This window comes from Pristiophorus japonicus, chromosome 7 (genome assembly GCF_044704955.1).
Source record: "Pristiophorus japonicus isolate sPriJap1 chromosome 7, sPriJap1.hap1, whole genome shotgun sequence".
Taxonomy (NCBI): domain Eukaryota; kingdom Metazoa; phylum Chordata; class Chondrichthyes; family Pristiophoridae; genus Pristiophorus; species Pristiophorus japonicus.
The window spans coordinates 199,866,948-199,880,832 of record NC_091983.1 but is presented as its reverse complement, the minus strand read 5'-3'; the positions used below and the strand labels follow the sequence as shown (position 1 = coordinate 199,880,832).

General features: G+C 49.1%; 1 protein-coding gene across 5 annotated transcripts in view; it reads right to left on the bottom strand.

Moving 5' to 3' along the window:
• Window positions 1-13,885, bottom strand: part of daam2 (dishevelled associated activator of morphogenesis 2) — a 397,560-nt gene that overhangs the window by 111,068 nt on the left and 272,607 nt on the right. For all 5 annotated transcript variants that reach the window (XM_070885703.1, XM_070885707.1, XM_070885704.1 and 2 more), the window contains exons 13-14: window positions 12,073-12,263; window positions 7,804-8,106 (exon numbers count right to left, since the gene is read on the bottom strand). In XM_070885703.1, the coding sequence (XP_070741804.1) occupies window positions 7,804-8,106; window positions 12,073-12,263 (494 nt within the window). The remainder of the gene's footprint in view (window positions 1-7,803; window positions 8,107-12,072; window positions 12,264-13,885) is intronic.

Here is a 13,885-nt window from a genome sequence, read left to right as displayed (position 1 = left end):
CTGCGAACACAAAGTTCCAGGTCTGCATCTATCCCTGGCCACCAAATGTGTGACCTGGGTGCTCATTGTGGAGTTCTCGGATGAACGCCTCTCTGCCCATCTGGGGCATGACTAATCGGTTTCCCCATAGTAGGCAATCGGCCTAAATCGAGAGTTCATCCTTGCGCCTGTGAAATGGTTTAAATTCCTCAGGGCATGCCCCGTAAGTGGCTGCCCAGTCCCCATTCAGGACACATTTCTTGACTAAAGACAGTAGTGGGTCTCTATTTGTCCAGACTTTGATCTGACGGGCTGTCACGGGTGAGACTTCGCTTCCGAAAGCTTCAACAGCCATGACCATCTCAGCAGCATGTTTGATTGCTCCCTCAGTGGTGGCTAGTGGGAGCCTGCTGAGTGCATCGGCGCAATTTTCAGTGCCCGGTCTGTGCCGAATTGTATAGTCATAGGCGGCTAACTTGAGTGCCCACCTCTATATGCGGGCCGACACATTTGCATTTATGGCCTTGTTGTCGGCCAAAAGGGACATTAGGGATTTGTGATCTGTCTCCAGCTCAAATTTCTTGCCAAACAGGTACTGGTGCATTTTTTTTTTACTGCATATACACAGGCAAGCGCTTGCTTTTCTACCATCCCGTAACCCTTTCTGCCTGGGACAGACTTCTGGAGGCATAAGCTACCGGCTGTAACTGACCCTTGGCATTCACATGCTGCAACACACGCCCGACCCCATAGGACGACGCATCGCACGTTAACACAAGTTTTTTACATGGGTCATATAGCGTTAACAGATTATTGGAGCATAACAAATTGAGTGCTCTGTCAATAGCCCTTTCCTGGCTGCCCCCCCAGACCCATTTGCGACCTTTGCGTAGGAGCACGTGTAGCGGCTCTAACAGCGTGCTCAATTTGGGAAGAAAGTTACCAAAATAGTTCAGGAGCCCCAGGAATGAACACAGCTCCGTCGTGTTACTGGGTCTGGGTGCTCTCTGGATCGCTTCCGTTTAGGACACAGTAAGTCTGATCCCGTCTGCTGCTATCCTCATCCCCAGGAATTCTACCTCTGGAGCTAGGAAGACGCACTTCGCCTTTTTCAGTGGCAGACCTACCCGGTCCAGTCTGCGTAGCACCTCCTCCAGGTTGTGGAGGTGTTCTTCAGTATCGTAACCCGTGATGAGGATGTTGTCTTGAAAAACCACCGTCCTTGGAATCGACTTGAGGAGACTTTCCATGTATCGTTCAAAGATCGCGGCGGCCGAGCGAATCCCGAACGGATATCTGTTGTACTCAAACAACCCCTTGTGTGTCGTGATGGTGGTCAGCTTCTTTGACTCACTCGCCAGCTCCTGGGTCATGTAAGCTGAGGTCAGGTCCAATTTTGAAAAAAGTTTGCCACCGGATAGCGTCGCAAAGAGGTCCTCCGCTCTCGGTAGCAGGTACTGGTCTTGGAGTGACACCCGATTGATGGTGGCCTTGTAATCACCACATATCATGACCGACCCATCCACCTTGAGCACCGGCACAATCGGGCTCGCCCAGTCACTGAATTCGACTGGCGAGATGATGCCTTCCCTCAGCAGGCTGTCCAATTCGCCTTCTATTTTTCCCCGCATCACGTACGGCACCACTCTGGCCTTGTGGTGTACTGGCCTGGCGTCCAGGTTTATGTGAATCACTAACTTGGTCCCCATGAAAGTGCCAATGCCGGGTTGAAATAGTGAGTCAAATTTGTCCTGAACCTGTGAGCATACTATTCGCTCCACAGGAGAAATTGCATTGACATCACCCCATTTCCAGTTCATGACAGCAAGCCAACTCCTCCCCAGCAGTGCGGGACCATCCCCCAGGACAATCCAGAGTGGCAACCTTTTCTCCGAATCTTTGTGGGTCATGACTACCGTGGCGCTGCCTAGCACCGGAATGATCTCCTTTGTATATGTCCGTAGCTGTGCGTCTATCGGCAATAATTTTGGCCTCCTGGCCTTGGACGCCCAAATTTGTCGAACTGTTTGATACTCATCAGGGACTGGCTGGCCCCTGTGTCTAGCTCCATTGATACTGGGATGCCATTGAGGAGCATATTCATCATTATCGGTGGCGTCCTGGTGTATGAACTGTATATGTGCTCCACATGAACTCGCTGAACTTCAGCTTCCAGCGATTTCCCCCAGTGTTCATTTGGCCTCGTAGGGCTTACATCGGGCCCGTCCTCCTCGTACATCAACCTGGCTGCAGGCTTCCTGCACATATGTGCCAAGTGACTGCTGACGTTGCAATTACTGCAGGTATATTGCTGATACCTGCAAGCTCTGGCTGTGTGTTTGCCTCAACACCTCCAACATGAGCCGTTGTTGGAAACAAAAGGTCCATTACCAGTCGATCGTCTCTGACTGTCTCTGTAACTGTCCTTAAACGCACCATTGACAGGTGCTGATGGCCCCATTACTGGCCACATTGTTCCTTGAGATGGCATGAATCGCCGTTCAGTTAGCCATTGTCTCTGTTGAATTCCCCCTTTGGGTTCGACTACATGCTCGGGCATGTCCGATTGCCCCTGTCTGCCTGGAGAACTGTGCCACATTAACAATGTTGACTCCCTGTCCATTTGCTGCATTTAAACCAAGATTTTTGTCAAACATCATTCTGGTTTCTTCCTCCCCTGAGATAAATGTCTGGGCCATCAAAGCCGCCGTTTCCAGGGTCAAGTCTTTGGTCTCAATCAGTTTCCTGAAAACCCCAGCGTGCCCGATGCCCTCAATAAAAAAGTCTCGCAGCATTTCCGCTGTGCATGCACCTGGGAGCTTACATAGTCTCACCAGTCACCGGAGGTCTGCCACGAAGTCTGGAACGCTTTGCCCTTCTCGCCGCCGGTGCATGTAAAACCGGTGTCTCGCCATGTGCATGCTGCTCACCAGTTTAAAGTGTTCCCCGATCAACTTACTGAGCTCTTCAAAAGTCTTGCCCGCCGGCTTCTCTGGCACTAGAAGGTCCTTCATCAGGGAGTAGGTCCTGGATCCACAAACCGTCGGGAGATGAGCCCTGCGTTTGTCGGCCGAATCCTGTCCCAACCATTCCTTGGTGATGAAACTTTGCTGTAGTGTCTCAATAAAATCATCCCAATCTTCACTGACACAGTACCTCTTGTCTGTGCTGCTAGTGGCCATGCTCGCGTGGTTTAAATCCCAGTTTCTCGTCGCCAATAATATGTCCTTACTATACAGTATAAATGCACACGAGGCCCATACTTGAGAGAAGGTCACTCTGTGACCAGTAACCTTTATTCACCAGCACTAAAGTGGAGAAGATGGGTGGAGCTTCCCCTTTTATACCTGAAAGTCCAGGTTAGGAGTGTCTCCCACAAGTTCACCACCTAGTGGTCAGTGTTGTCACGGTGTACAACTTAGGTCAGTTTATACATGGATTACAATGACAGTAGAATACATGACACTAACCAAAGGGCGGGAGAGGAAGGCAGGCTCACCAGCAAGTGGGAATACCACGGGCGTTTTTTGGGTGAGGATTGGGAGGTCAGAGAATCTGAGGCAGAGGGAGGCTGTGACTTTCCTTGCTGTGCCTGGTGGAGCGCACGCCTGCTCCTCCATACCCCACACTGTAGGGTCTCCTCGCCACTTCATAGAAACATAGAAACATAGAAAATAGGTGCAGGAGCAGGCCATTCGGCCCTTCTAGCCTGCACCGCCATTCAATGAGTTCATGGCTGAACATTCAACTTCAGTACCCCATTCCTGCTTTCTCGCCATACCCCTTGATCCCCCTAGTAGTAAGGACCTCATCTAACACTTGGCGACCTGCTTCAGCCCAGCGGGAGAGCCCGGGCGGCTTGCCCGCTCAGACCCCGGAGGAACGGGACTCTGATCTGCATAAAGCACTGAGCCCCCCTCCCCCCCCACAACCCACCCATCCACCGCCTGATTAAAATGAGCCTCTCAACCCCCTACCGGTTAGAATTGGCAATGTTGGGAAAGGGTCAGGTTTGGGGCGGGTAAGTAAGCCCCTTGTTTTTAACCGCCCACCCGCCCAGTTGCTTTCGGGCAGGTAGGGTTAAAATTGGCCCCAGGAAGGTAGACTGAGTTGGAGAGGTGGGGAGTGAAGAAATGGAGTAGTGAAGAAAACTACAAGACATCATCAAGGGCCGACCGAGCACGAGGCCCACGAAACGGAAGGTTGTCAGCAACCAAATTCACAACCCGGGCCACCACAACCAGCGAAACGACCAACTGAAACCAACTCAGCAAAAACCGAAGAATCGACATTTATTTCCACTCGATAATCTACTTCTGAATGACCAACGGGTGAGAAATTACCAAAAAGGACTAACTAAAACTATTCCTAACCAAAGAAAGTGGGTATTTACCCCATACATCCAAAACGCATCAACGGACTCACCCCAACTGAAGACTACGCAGTCCGAAGTCCTCTCCTCCATCCGGGGTACGGCTCGCCTAGAAGGCCAAGTGCAGCAAACCCCAAAACCGCGATTCACCGGCAATTGTCAAAAGGGATTGGTGAGCATGGCCCTTGAACCCCCAGAGCTATAACTTAGTTAGTTAGGGGAATTGGGAGGGGGAGGCTGGGATAACTTGTGTAAATGTATCTGCATTCTCCTCTTTACCCCATTTAGAGTTTAAGCTGTATTCTTTTCCCCACAGGCTGTATGTTGACAATTTATTCAATGTGTTGTACCCCTCAGTGTGTATTGGTATTACTATTCTGTGTGTATTATTAAAGGTGTGCCTTTTACTTCCTTTTAAACACAATAAAGCCATACCTGCTTCCTACCTTGAAACCGATTGTCTGTCCAAGTCTGTCACAGTCCCTTCATAATTCCAGAATCTAGAACCAAGGGTGTGGGAGCGATTCAAAACCACTCATATAAGGTCAGAAGGGAAAGTTGACCCGCCCGAAAACCACCCCTTACAATATCTTTAACGCCAACTCCCCAAAGGCTCAATTGGTAAAGGCCAGTTGTGTGACTGAACCACACAGATCAAAAGGTCCTCACTTCAGTTCCCCTTCCGTGTTGATCTCAGCCAGGGTGGCAAGGTTGCTGCAACTGGCCTTGGCCCAGTGGGCTGTGGGAGTCGGGGGTCGGGGGGGAAATCGGCCCGAGCTCCCAGTCCGAATTGCTATCTGGTAACTCCTTGCTGGAAAGCGTGCACGTGTGGGAAACCGTGATGAGGACAGACAGAAAGAGTTTCTCTCTATCTACCTTACAGAATTCTTTAACATAAACACCTCGATCAGATCACCCCTCAATCTTCTACACTCAAGGGAATACAAGCCATGTTTATGCAACCGTGTCCTCCTAATTTAACCCTTGAAGAGAGGAATGAAAAGGCAGGAGGGGAAAACACTGCAATACATCATGTGAGGAGAGTGGTGTAGGCTCCCTGTTATTCCGCAGATGGACAACACCCATGTCCTCACAGACTCGGTAGCCTCACTAATCTCACTGTTTAGACTGACGTACGAACAATGGCTGTCTGGCTGAGGCAGGAGTCCGCACCTTCCAAAAAAACACAGGACATAGACAATTTTTCTTTTATTCGTTCATGGGAGTTGGCATCGCTGCAAGGCCGGCATTTCTTGCCCATCCCTAATTGTCCTTGAGAAGGTGGTGGTGAGCCGCTATATTGAACCGCTGCAGTCTGTGCGGTGACAGTACTCCCATAATGTTGTTAGCTCGGGAGTTCCAAGGTTTTGACCCAGCGACGATGAAGGAGGTCGCAGGTTTGGGAGGTGCTGCCGAAGAAGCCGTGTCAAGTTGCTGCAGTGCAATCTTGGAGGGAGGGTGCCTACCTCTTAAGGATCTCGGATAGGAACATAGGAACAGGAGTAGGCCATTCAGCCCCTCGAGCTTGCTCTGTCATTCAACATGTACCTCAGCTCCATTTACCCGCCTTAGCTCCACATCCTTTGATATCCTTACGCAACAAAAATCGATCATCCTCAGTCTTGAAACCTCCGTTCATTCCCCCAGCAGCCACAGCCTTTGGGGGGGTGAGAGGTCCAGAGTTCTGCTTTGTGTGAAAAGGGGCTTTCTGATTTCACTGCTAAATGGCCTAGCTCTAATTTTAGGGTTATGTCACCTCGTTCTTAATTCCCCACTGGAGGAAATAGTTTCTCTCTATCTACCCTATCGAATCCTTTTAACGTTATAAGCATCTCGATTAGATCACCCTTTTATACTCAAAGGAATACAAGCCGTGTTTATGCAACCTGTCCGTATAATTTAACTGTCTACGAGGCAGGAGGGAAAAATCTGCAATACAACATAGAAGGAAATGGTGTAAGCTCCTTCTTGTTCAGCACATGGATAGCACCCAAAAACTACTGTTCCAGGCTAATTCTCGTCACTGCAGCCAATGAAAGCAAATGATGAGAGAATACTGATTAATGGAAGGGCCCTGTTTATAATGACAATTACTGTGCATTCCACGAAACTGCCAAGCACGTCATGAAACCGCAAACTCGCAACAACAAAGCAGAACAAGACATTACATAACTACATCATGTTTCATTCTATTCCCGCTCAGACATTCAAAAGCATTCCTCTGGTCCCCAGACGACCATTTGACCCCGACACTCCTCCCTCATGTGATTTGCATTGTGCGGGATGTGGGTGCTGGGGGAGAAGCTGGAGAAAGATGGCTGGGAATTTGGCCAGAGCAATTGAGAGACTAGCATTCGGTGCCAAACGTGCCTCCGCCAGAGGCAATATAAAACACTCCTTTCTTAGCAACGCAGGGCTATGCGAACACGGCATTTTTATGTTCCCTCGTGCTATCTCTCGATCTCAACACATGGTCACAAAAAGGCCGAGAGCAAAATGTTCGCTAAGGTGCGCAGCTGGTGTCAGAAAACTTTAATGGCCCTGTAAGGAATGGCAGCATGCTTCACCTCACAGATAAAATGTTCCTGGGCCTTTTGGATATGCGTTGAGTGCTTTGAGATGTCTCCCTGGATGCGAGAGGTGCTGTAGACAGTGGGGTTGTTGGTGTTAAACCTGGGTCACTAGATAACGATAAGGAACAGATTTCTTGTTCTCTAGCTGTGGGACACTGAGACCAATTGCAAGTTCCCCACGAGATCAGCTGTATTACTAGAAAACCTCAGACCAGGAAGGCTTAAGGTGCGATGCCTGGTTTTCGAGAAATGCAGCTGATTTCATGCCAGCTGATCTGTGGTGGGGATTGGATTGGATTGAACCAGACCGTGGCCAGTGAGCAAGCGGACTCTTGGAGTGAACACACTGAATTTCTCCACCCTGTCAATAGCACTCTCACCTCTGCGTCAGAGGTTGTGGGTCCAAGTCCCACTCCAGAGACTTGAGCACATAATCCAGGCTGACACTCCAGTGCAGTATGCTGCACTGTCGGAGGTGTCGTCTTTCAGTTGAGACGTTAAACCGAGGCCCCGTCTGCTCTCTCAGATGGACGCAAAAGATCCAGGGCATTGTCCAAAAAAGAACAGGGGAGTTCTCCCTGGCGTCCTGATCAATATTTATCATTCAAACAACATTAAAAAAACCAGATGATCTTGTCATTATCACATTGCTGTTTGTGGGAGCTTGCTGTGAGCAAATTGTCTGCCGCGTTTCCCACATTACAACACTTCAAATTTAATATTTAATTGGCTGTCAAGCGCTTTGGGATGTCCTGAGGTTGTGAAAGATGGTATAGAAATGCAAGTTCTTTCTTTCATTTCTACTCGTAGAAGGAAGACCAAACCAACATGAATTAAAAGAGCACGCTCATTGCTGAGGAAAAATAAATTCTTTCTTACCTCTGCCAACTTGTGCCAGTTGAAGGACTTCAGTGGGTGAGACGGCTGTGGAATAGCTTTCTTCCTCATGCTTCCGATCATGAGGGGGCAAGGGGGAGGTGGCATGGCGCAGTTGAAGAAGGGAGGGGCTCCAGGCGGGGGTGGAGGGCCACCGGGAGGTGGGGGTGGGGGCGGAGGAGGCATGAATTCATAGGGGAGTGGAGGGGGGGGTGGAGGCAGCTCGCCCAGCATCGGAGGAGGGGGCGGAGGAAGTGGCCCCCCGGGAGGAGGAGGGGGAGGGGGAAAGGAAAGGCCGACTCCATTCTGAAACAAAAAAAGGCAAACAGGAACCCTGAGCAAAGACGGAATAATAATAGTAACGTTTTCTTTAGAAAAGACTAACGACATATCTGTTAAAGAGGCACTCTCTTCAGCAGCGTGGTTTGGTAAACTTTTTTTGTTTTAGGAACGTATGGAATATTAGGAGGCCATTCAGCCCATCAGGCCCTGCTATACCTGGGAAGGAGAGTCAGTAGATTTGTGCTTTCCTTTCATCGGGATCACTTAAGCAATGACGTGGTTCAACAGGATTTTCCCATATCCCATAGTATTGGATGGGTTACACATGCTTTGTCCTCTAACACCAGCATTCCACGATGAAAAACAGCCAACCTACAGAAAACTCATGGCACTGTAGACCCATGAAAGAGTCTACAGTTGTGCCGCTGGTTATGGCTGCTGGATTCATTAATGTAAAGAGGTGAATCACCACGACTCCAGGGCCTTGAGATTCCTGGGGCTGGAGAGTTGCACCCTATGTCCGGTGGATGCTGGAATATGGGCGGATCCCGGCTTGGCCAGGGTTGTGGCCTGGATCTTTAAATTCTGGTCCGGGGGGTGGGGGCGGGGGGGGAGGGACGGCAGGGGAGGTGACACCGAGGACAGAACTTCCGCCTGCTTCCTCACATCATGGTAGCGTGTTGAGAAAAGTTCCCGGGCTTCCGTGACAAATTCCTTCCTTTATACCTATGAATGGCCTCAGCAGGGCCCACACCGGTCGAGGCCGGACGTCGGTCCCTCTGAGGCCTTCTGAAGGCCCCAACCTTCACTGGAGTAAATGAATAAATAAATATCCCTCCTGAATTGATTACCTTCACTAATTGGGGTCATTTCAGTGGGAGCGGCTGTAGTGGGAACTGAAGAATTAAATCAACATTTTTCTTCAGCCCACTTGGGCCTTAGAGAGGCTGATCAGATCGAGCCAGTGCAGCCATCGCCAGTGAACCCCCCGCCAGTGCTGACAGCCTCTCCCTGGATATGCAAGCGATCTGGCTGTCAGAATTTGGGACCTGCTCTCCGACTTTGGGGAGAGAGGGGGTGGGGTTCTGCTCCACTGCTCTTGTGCAGGGGGAGCTGGGCTCCGGGGAATTTCCAGAGATCTCTGTATTAACAACAGAGCCGAGGAATAGCACAATGGTCACCTCCCCTTAGCAGTGCATTAAAGGGAGAGAGAAGGTCACTGAAGGCCACTCCCCTGAGCTACAAAAGCGGGAGAAGAAAAAGTTTTCCAAACATTACCTTCAAGTAGAGAGTGTCCCTTAATGATTCATTCTTTAAGTATAGTATGTAACAGCAGCGATATTCCTCTTTAACATCCAGTTTGGTAAATACCCATATTGCCACTTGTCAAATGACAAGGATCCTGCTAACCTCAACTCACTAGTCCACAGTAACGTCACTCTATAAAGCTCTGTGATGTACCACTCTGAGGAAAGGAACACGTTTCATATTGGACACTAGTCGACCTTGAGTAGGTCGACTGCATTGTAGAATGCCTACCAACACGCCACAAGGTTATTATAGCAGCAGGCGTAACTGATGGCCCATTCCAACTTGGCGCAGTGCACCTTGGTCTAATCCACCTGACCACCTAAAGAACAGGCTGAGAAATTTTGCGGCGGAAAATTTCCAATCTGCCAGGGGCAAGGCGCCTGGCTGGGACCTCAGAGTTAGAAAGTGACCTCTCCAGCTTTGGCATTAAGAGCTCGCAGGTCAGCTTAGCAGGGATCAGAGGTGGAGTAAAGCTCCTTTCTACTCCATCGGAACAACGCTCCTCGGCCGTGACCTCGGGAGAGAGCCGTTTTCGGCACCAGCCGTCTGTCAGGCCTATCTGAACGAGATTACCACCAGCATACCAACAATATACTGTCTGCTATGGGCAATTGAGTTCGGAGCAGCCGGAGGGATTGCATGTCGAATCTTTACAACTGGAGTCTGGACCGATTTGAAGGCAGGCTTGAAAGGACATGTGGTAAGTGGATTAACAGATAACCGACACGTGGTCCATGTGAACTCCTGGACTGGTTTCCATTGCCTGAGGGAGTCCGGAGGAATTCTTCAGAGTTTTTTTTAAATTGAAAGCTGGGATATTGGTTCGAGGCCACATGTCTGAGGCCGAGTAAATACGCGCAGTCTGAGGCTCAGATACCCCTGAGGGTAAAATTCTACCTTGACCATTGGGGAGCGGGGCACAAAATGGATGATGGTAGGTCGATCAATTGAAAATCGGACGGGGTGTACAGTGAGTAGCTGATCTGACCCCACCCAATTTGCACAACCACCAGCCCCCCACTCCCCCACCACACCCCACCCTGTCAAAGTTGAACTTTACCCCCTGTATCTCCACTGATGACAAATACAGCCCCCTCTTTCAAACCACAAAGCTGATCCATCTGCTTCCAAAGAATGTTTTTTTTTTAAACTGGCCAAAGGAAACAGAATCTGATTACATGTTACATTGATTTACATAACATTTACAGCACAGAAACAGGCCATTTGGCCCAAGTGGTCTGTGCCGGTGTTTATGCTCCACACGAGCCACCTCCAACCCGATTTCATCCAACCCTACCAGCATACCCTTCTGTTCCTTTCTCCCTCATGTACATATCGTGCTTCCCATTAAATACATCTATGCTATTCGCAACAACCACTCCATGGCGATGTTTATATTAATGGTAATTCTGCCTGACTGTTTCATTTTTCAAAGAGGTCCTGAAAGGGAAATTCTCCCTTTTAGATTATGTTTTGTCAAACTAATCAAATTCCTCTTCGACTTTGCAAACACATGGCTGTTCTGTTTTCTATCAGGAATCACAGGGCATCTGAAAATATATATACTTTTTTTAAAAACTAAAATGAGTCTGACACTGAATATTAAAGAATTTGCAGAGCCATGGTGCGTTATATAAATAATATTATCCTTATTACGTCAAAACATCCCAAAGCACTTTGTACAATGAATATATATGGGGCACAGTGACTGCTGTTATGGTCAAGAAAAGGGCAGCCATTTTTTCTCATATGGTTAATGAGATGAATGACTGGTTAGTCTGCTCTTTAATTGGCACTGTTTGAGGGGGCACTGATGGCAATGATGACAGGAAAATTCACTGCTCTCCTCTGAATAGTGCCACGGGTTCTTTAACATCCACTTGAACCACCAGCACAGGTAAAAACATTGAACATTCACCTCTGACAGTGCAGCATTCCCTCCCTGTGGCACCAGAGAGTCAGGCCGGATTATCTGCTCAATCCTGGAGTGTGGCCTTAAATCCACAACCAGTGCTACCAACTGTGCCAAGCTGACACTTACACAGTGCTCACTGCACCAAAACAAGTCAAATGGACAACTGTTTTGAAGCATGGGTGTTTGACTGTGGCTTGGTGGTAGGTAGCACTCTGGCTTGTGAGTCAGAAGGCCATTCATTTAAATCCCACCTAGGCTGTAATCTCAGTACAGTGCTGAGGGAGTGTTACACTGTTGGAGGTGCCGTCTTTCAGATTCGCCATTAAACCAAGTCTGCCCTCTCAGGTGGACATAAAAGATCCCACGGCACTATTTGAAGAAGAGCAGTGGATTCTCCTGGAGTCCTGGCCAACATTTATTTCTCAACCAACACCTAAAACAGATGATCTGTCATCTGTGGCAGCTTGCTGTGCGCAAATTGGCTGCCACGTTTCCTGCATTACAACAGGGACTACACTTCAAAAGTGCTTTTTTGACTGTAAACTGCTTTGGGATGTCCGGAGGTCATGAATGACATAATATAAATGCAAGTCTTTCTTTCTTTCATAAAGAATGGAAATGTAGAAAGCTCCACGAGGTCATGTGAAATCTCCCTTTGTAACCATGCCGTGGCAGTTCAGAGAGATGCACTTCCCACCAGACCTGGTTCCTCTGTCGTGCCTACGTTGCATGAGCTGATGATGGGGCGTGGGGGCGGGTCTTACCGAGTCCGCCAGGTCATTCAGACGGACAGTGAGTTCCACCACTTGATCTCTCGCTTGACGCAACTCCACCGACTCTTTCTGGAGCTTGTCCTTCATTTTGTTGAGGGTCTTCATCATATCGTCCTTCTCCTGGGTTTTGGTCTCGCACTCCCGCTCCTTCTTCTCGAGTCTCCCCAATAATTCTACGTGTTCTGTCCAGAGAAAAAAACAGAACAATCACATATCCGCGTGCGAGGCACAGGAGGAGGCCTTTCGGCCCTTTGCGCCTGTGCTTGTATGAATAAAGATAGAGGACACGGAGACACTAACAAAATCGTAGACCATGAAGAAATTGGAATCTCCCACACACCAGAGTAGATTCTGAACTAGCGGAGTGAATCACCCACCATTTATAGAATCCGTCCGATTTTCATTCCATTGATGTTAATTGGGAATGAAAACAGGGTGCCAACCTTCCCGGATTGTCCTGGAGTTTCAATAATTAAAGATGGATCTCCAAGACTCTGCTACGAGCAACTCAGGAGAAAAATCATAGCGGATTCAAACAAATTGCACGTGATCCTTTATCTCTTTCTTTGAACATTTATTAGCTGTAAAAATATTAGCGACGGGACAAAATGGCTGTTTAACGGACAGTCAAGCATCATCCAATTGAGTAACAAAGAGCCGGTTTGCTTTCCTATTGGCGGGGGCAGGCAGTGTGAATGGAATGTTGGGCGACCAATGGCGGGAGTGAGGGGGCGGGGTGGTTGGAGGCAGGAGGTCATGTGATGAAACCTCCAGGGATACATCCAACTGAATTGGCAACCCTGGATAAAAATTGTGCGGGTTGTGTAAAGAGCGAACTTCCCGCTCCGCCAGGCCCTGCGCCAGAAACAGTGCCGGCAGCTCTCCACATGTGCGTTGGAGTGTGCGCGCATGTGCAGTAGCTCCGGCCCCCAGCCTCTGTGTGCCTGCTTCAGCGTGGGAGCCGATGCGTTCCTTCCCTATTCCAGGCCGAGTGGCCTCCCACACAGGCCGGCCTGCTGCCTTCCCGGGCTAGAAGGCCACAACAAGCAGGTTGGTGCGGGGCCCAAGCGGGACGGCAGGGATGTGGGGGGCGGGGGGGGGGGGAGTTTTGCTCCCCAGGGGGGGGATTCTGAACCACAGGGGGTAAGGGGTTCCGATCCCGTAGATAGTCCGATCCCCGACCTCGAGGGAAGATCTGATCCCCAGACGTGTCCGATCTCTGACTCCAGGTGCTATTCTGATCCTGGAGGGTGAGATCCCCGACCCCGGGAGGTAGGGTTACTTGTAAGGGGCGGCTGATGGTGGGTGAGCTTAGGCGGCTGGGAGAACGTAAGAACATAAGAATTACGAGCAGGAGGTACTTACTTCTACCTTTTATTTGGATATTTTGAAAAATTTATGTAAATATGTTTTGTCCCTTTACTTCTTTTATTTTTGTAGTTTAAGCTTCCATGAATGCTTCTGTTGTATAGTAAATTAACTTTGCGAAGTTTGTCATATGATGTCCTGTATAGCTGTTTGATCCTATTCACATTCTTTAGTCAAGTCATTAAGTTCTGCTGGCCTCCGATGTACCTATCTGCACTGATTTCTTAACTCTCCGCAAGGGTTTTCACAAGTGGCCACAAGTGGCCTCATACACTGGCCTGAGTTGTGTTGGAGCAACTATTAGCTGTCCAAAGTGGCCTAAATGGCCAAAACGGGCATAGATGGCTAGTAACGCCCCCTTTTGAAAAAAACTAAACTAAATTTTAAAAATCCTAACTAACTCACTTACATTGGAGCAAATTAAATGTGCAAAATG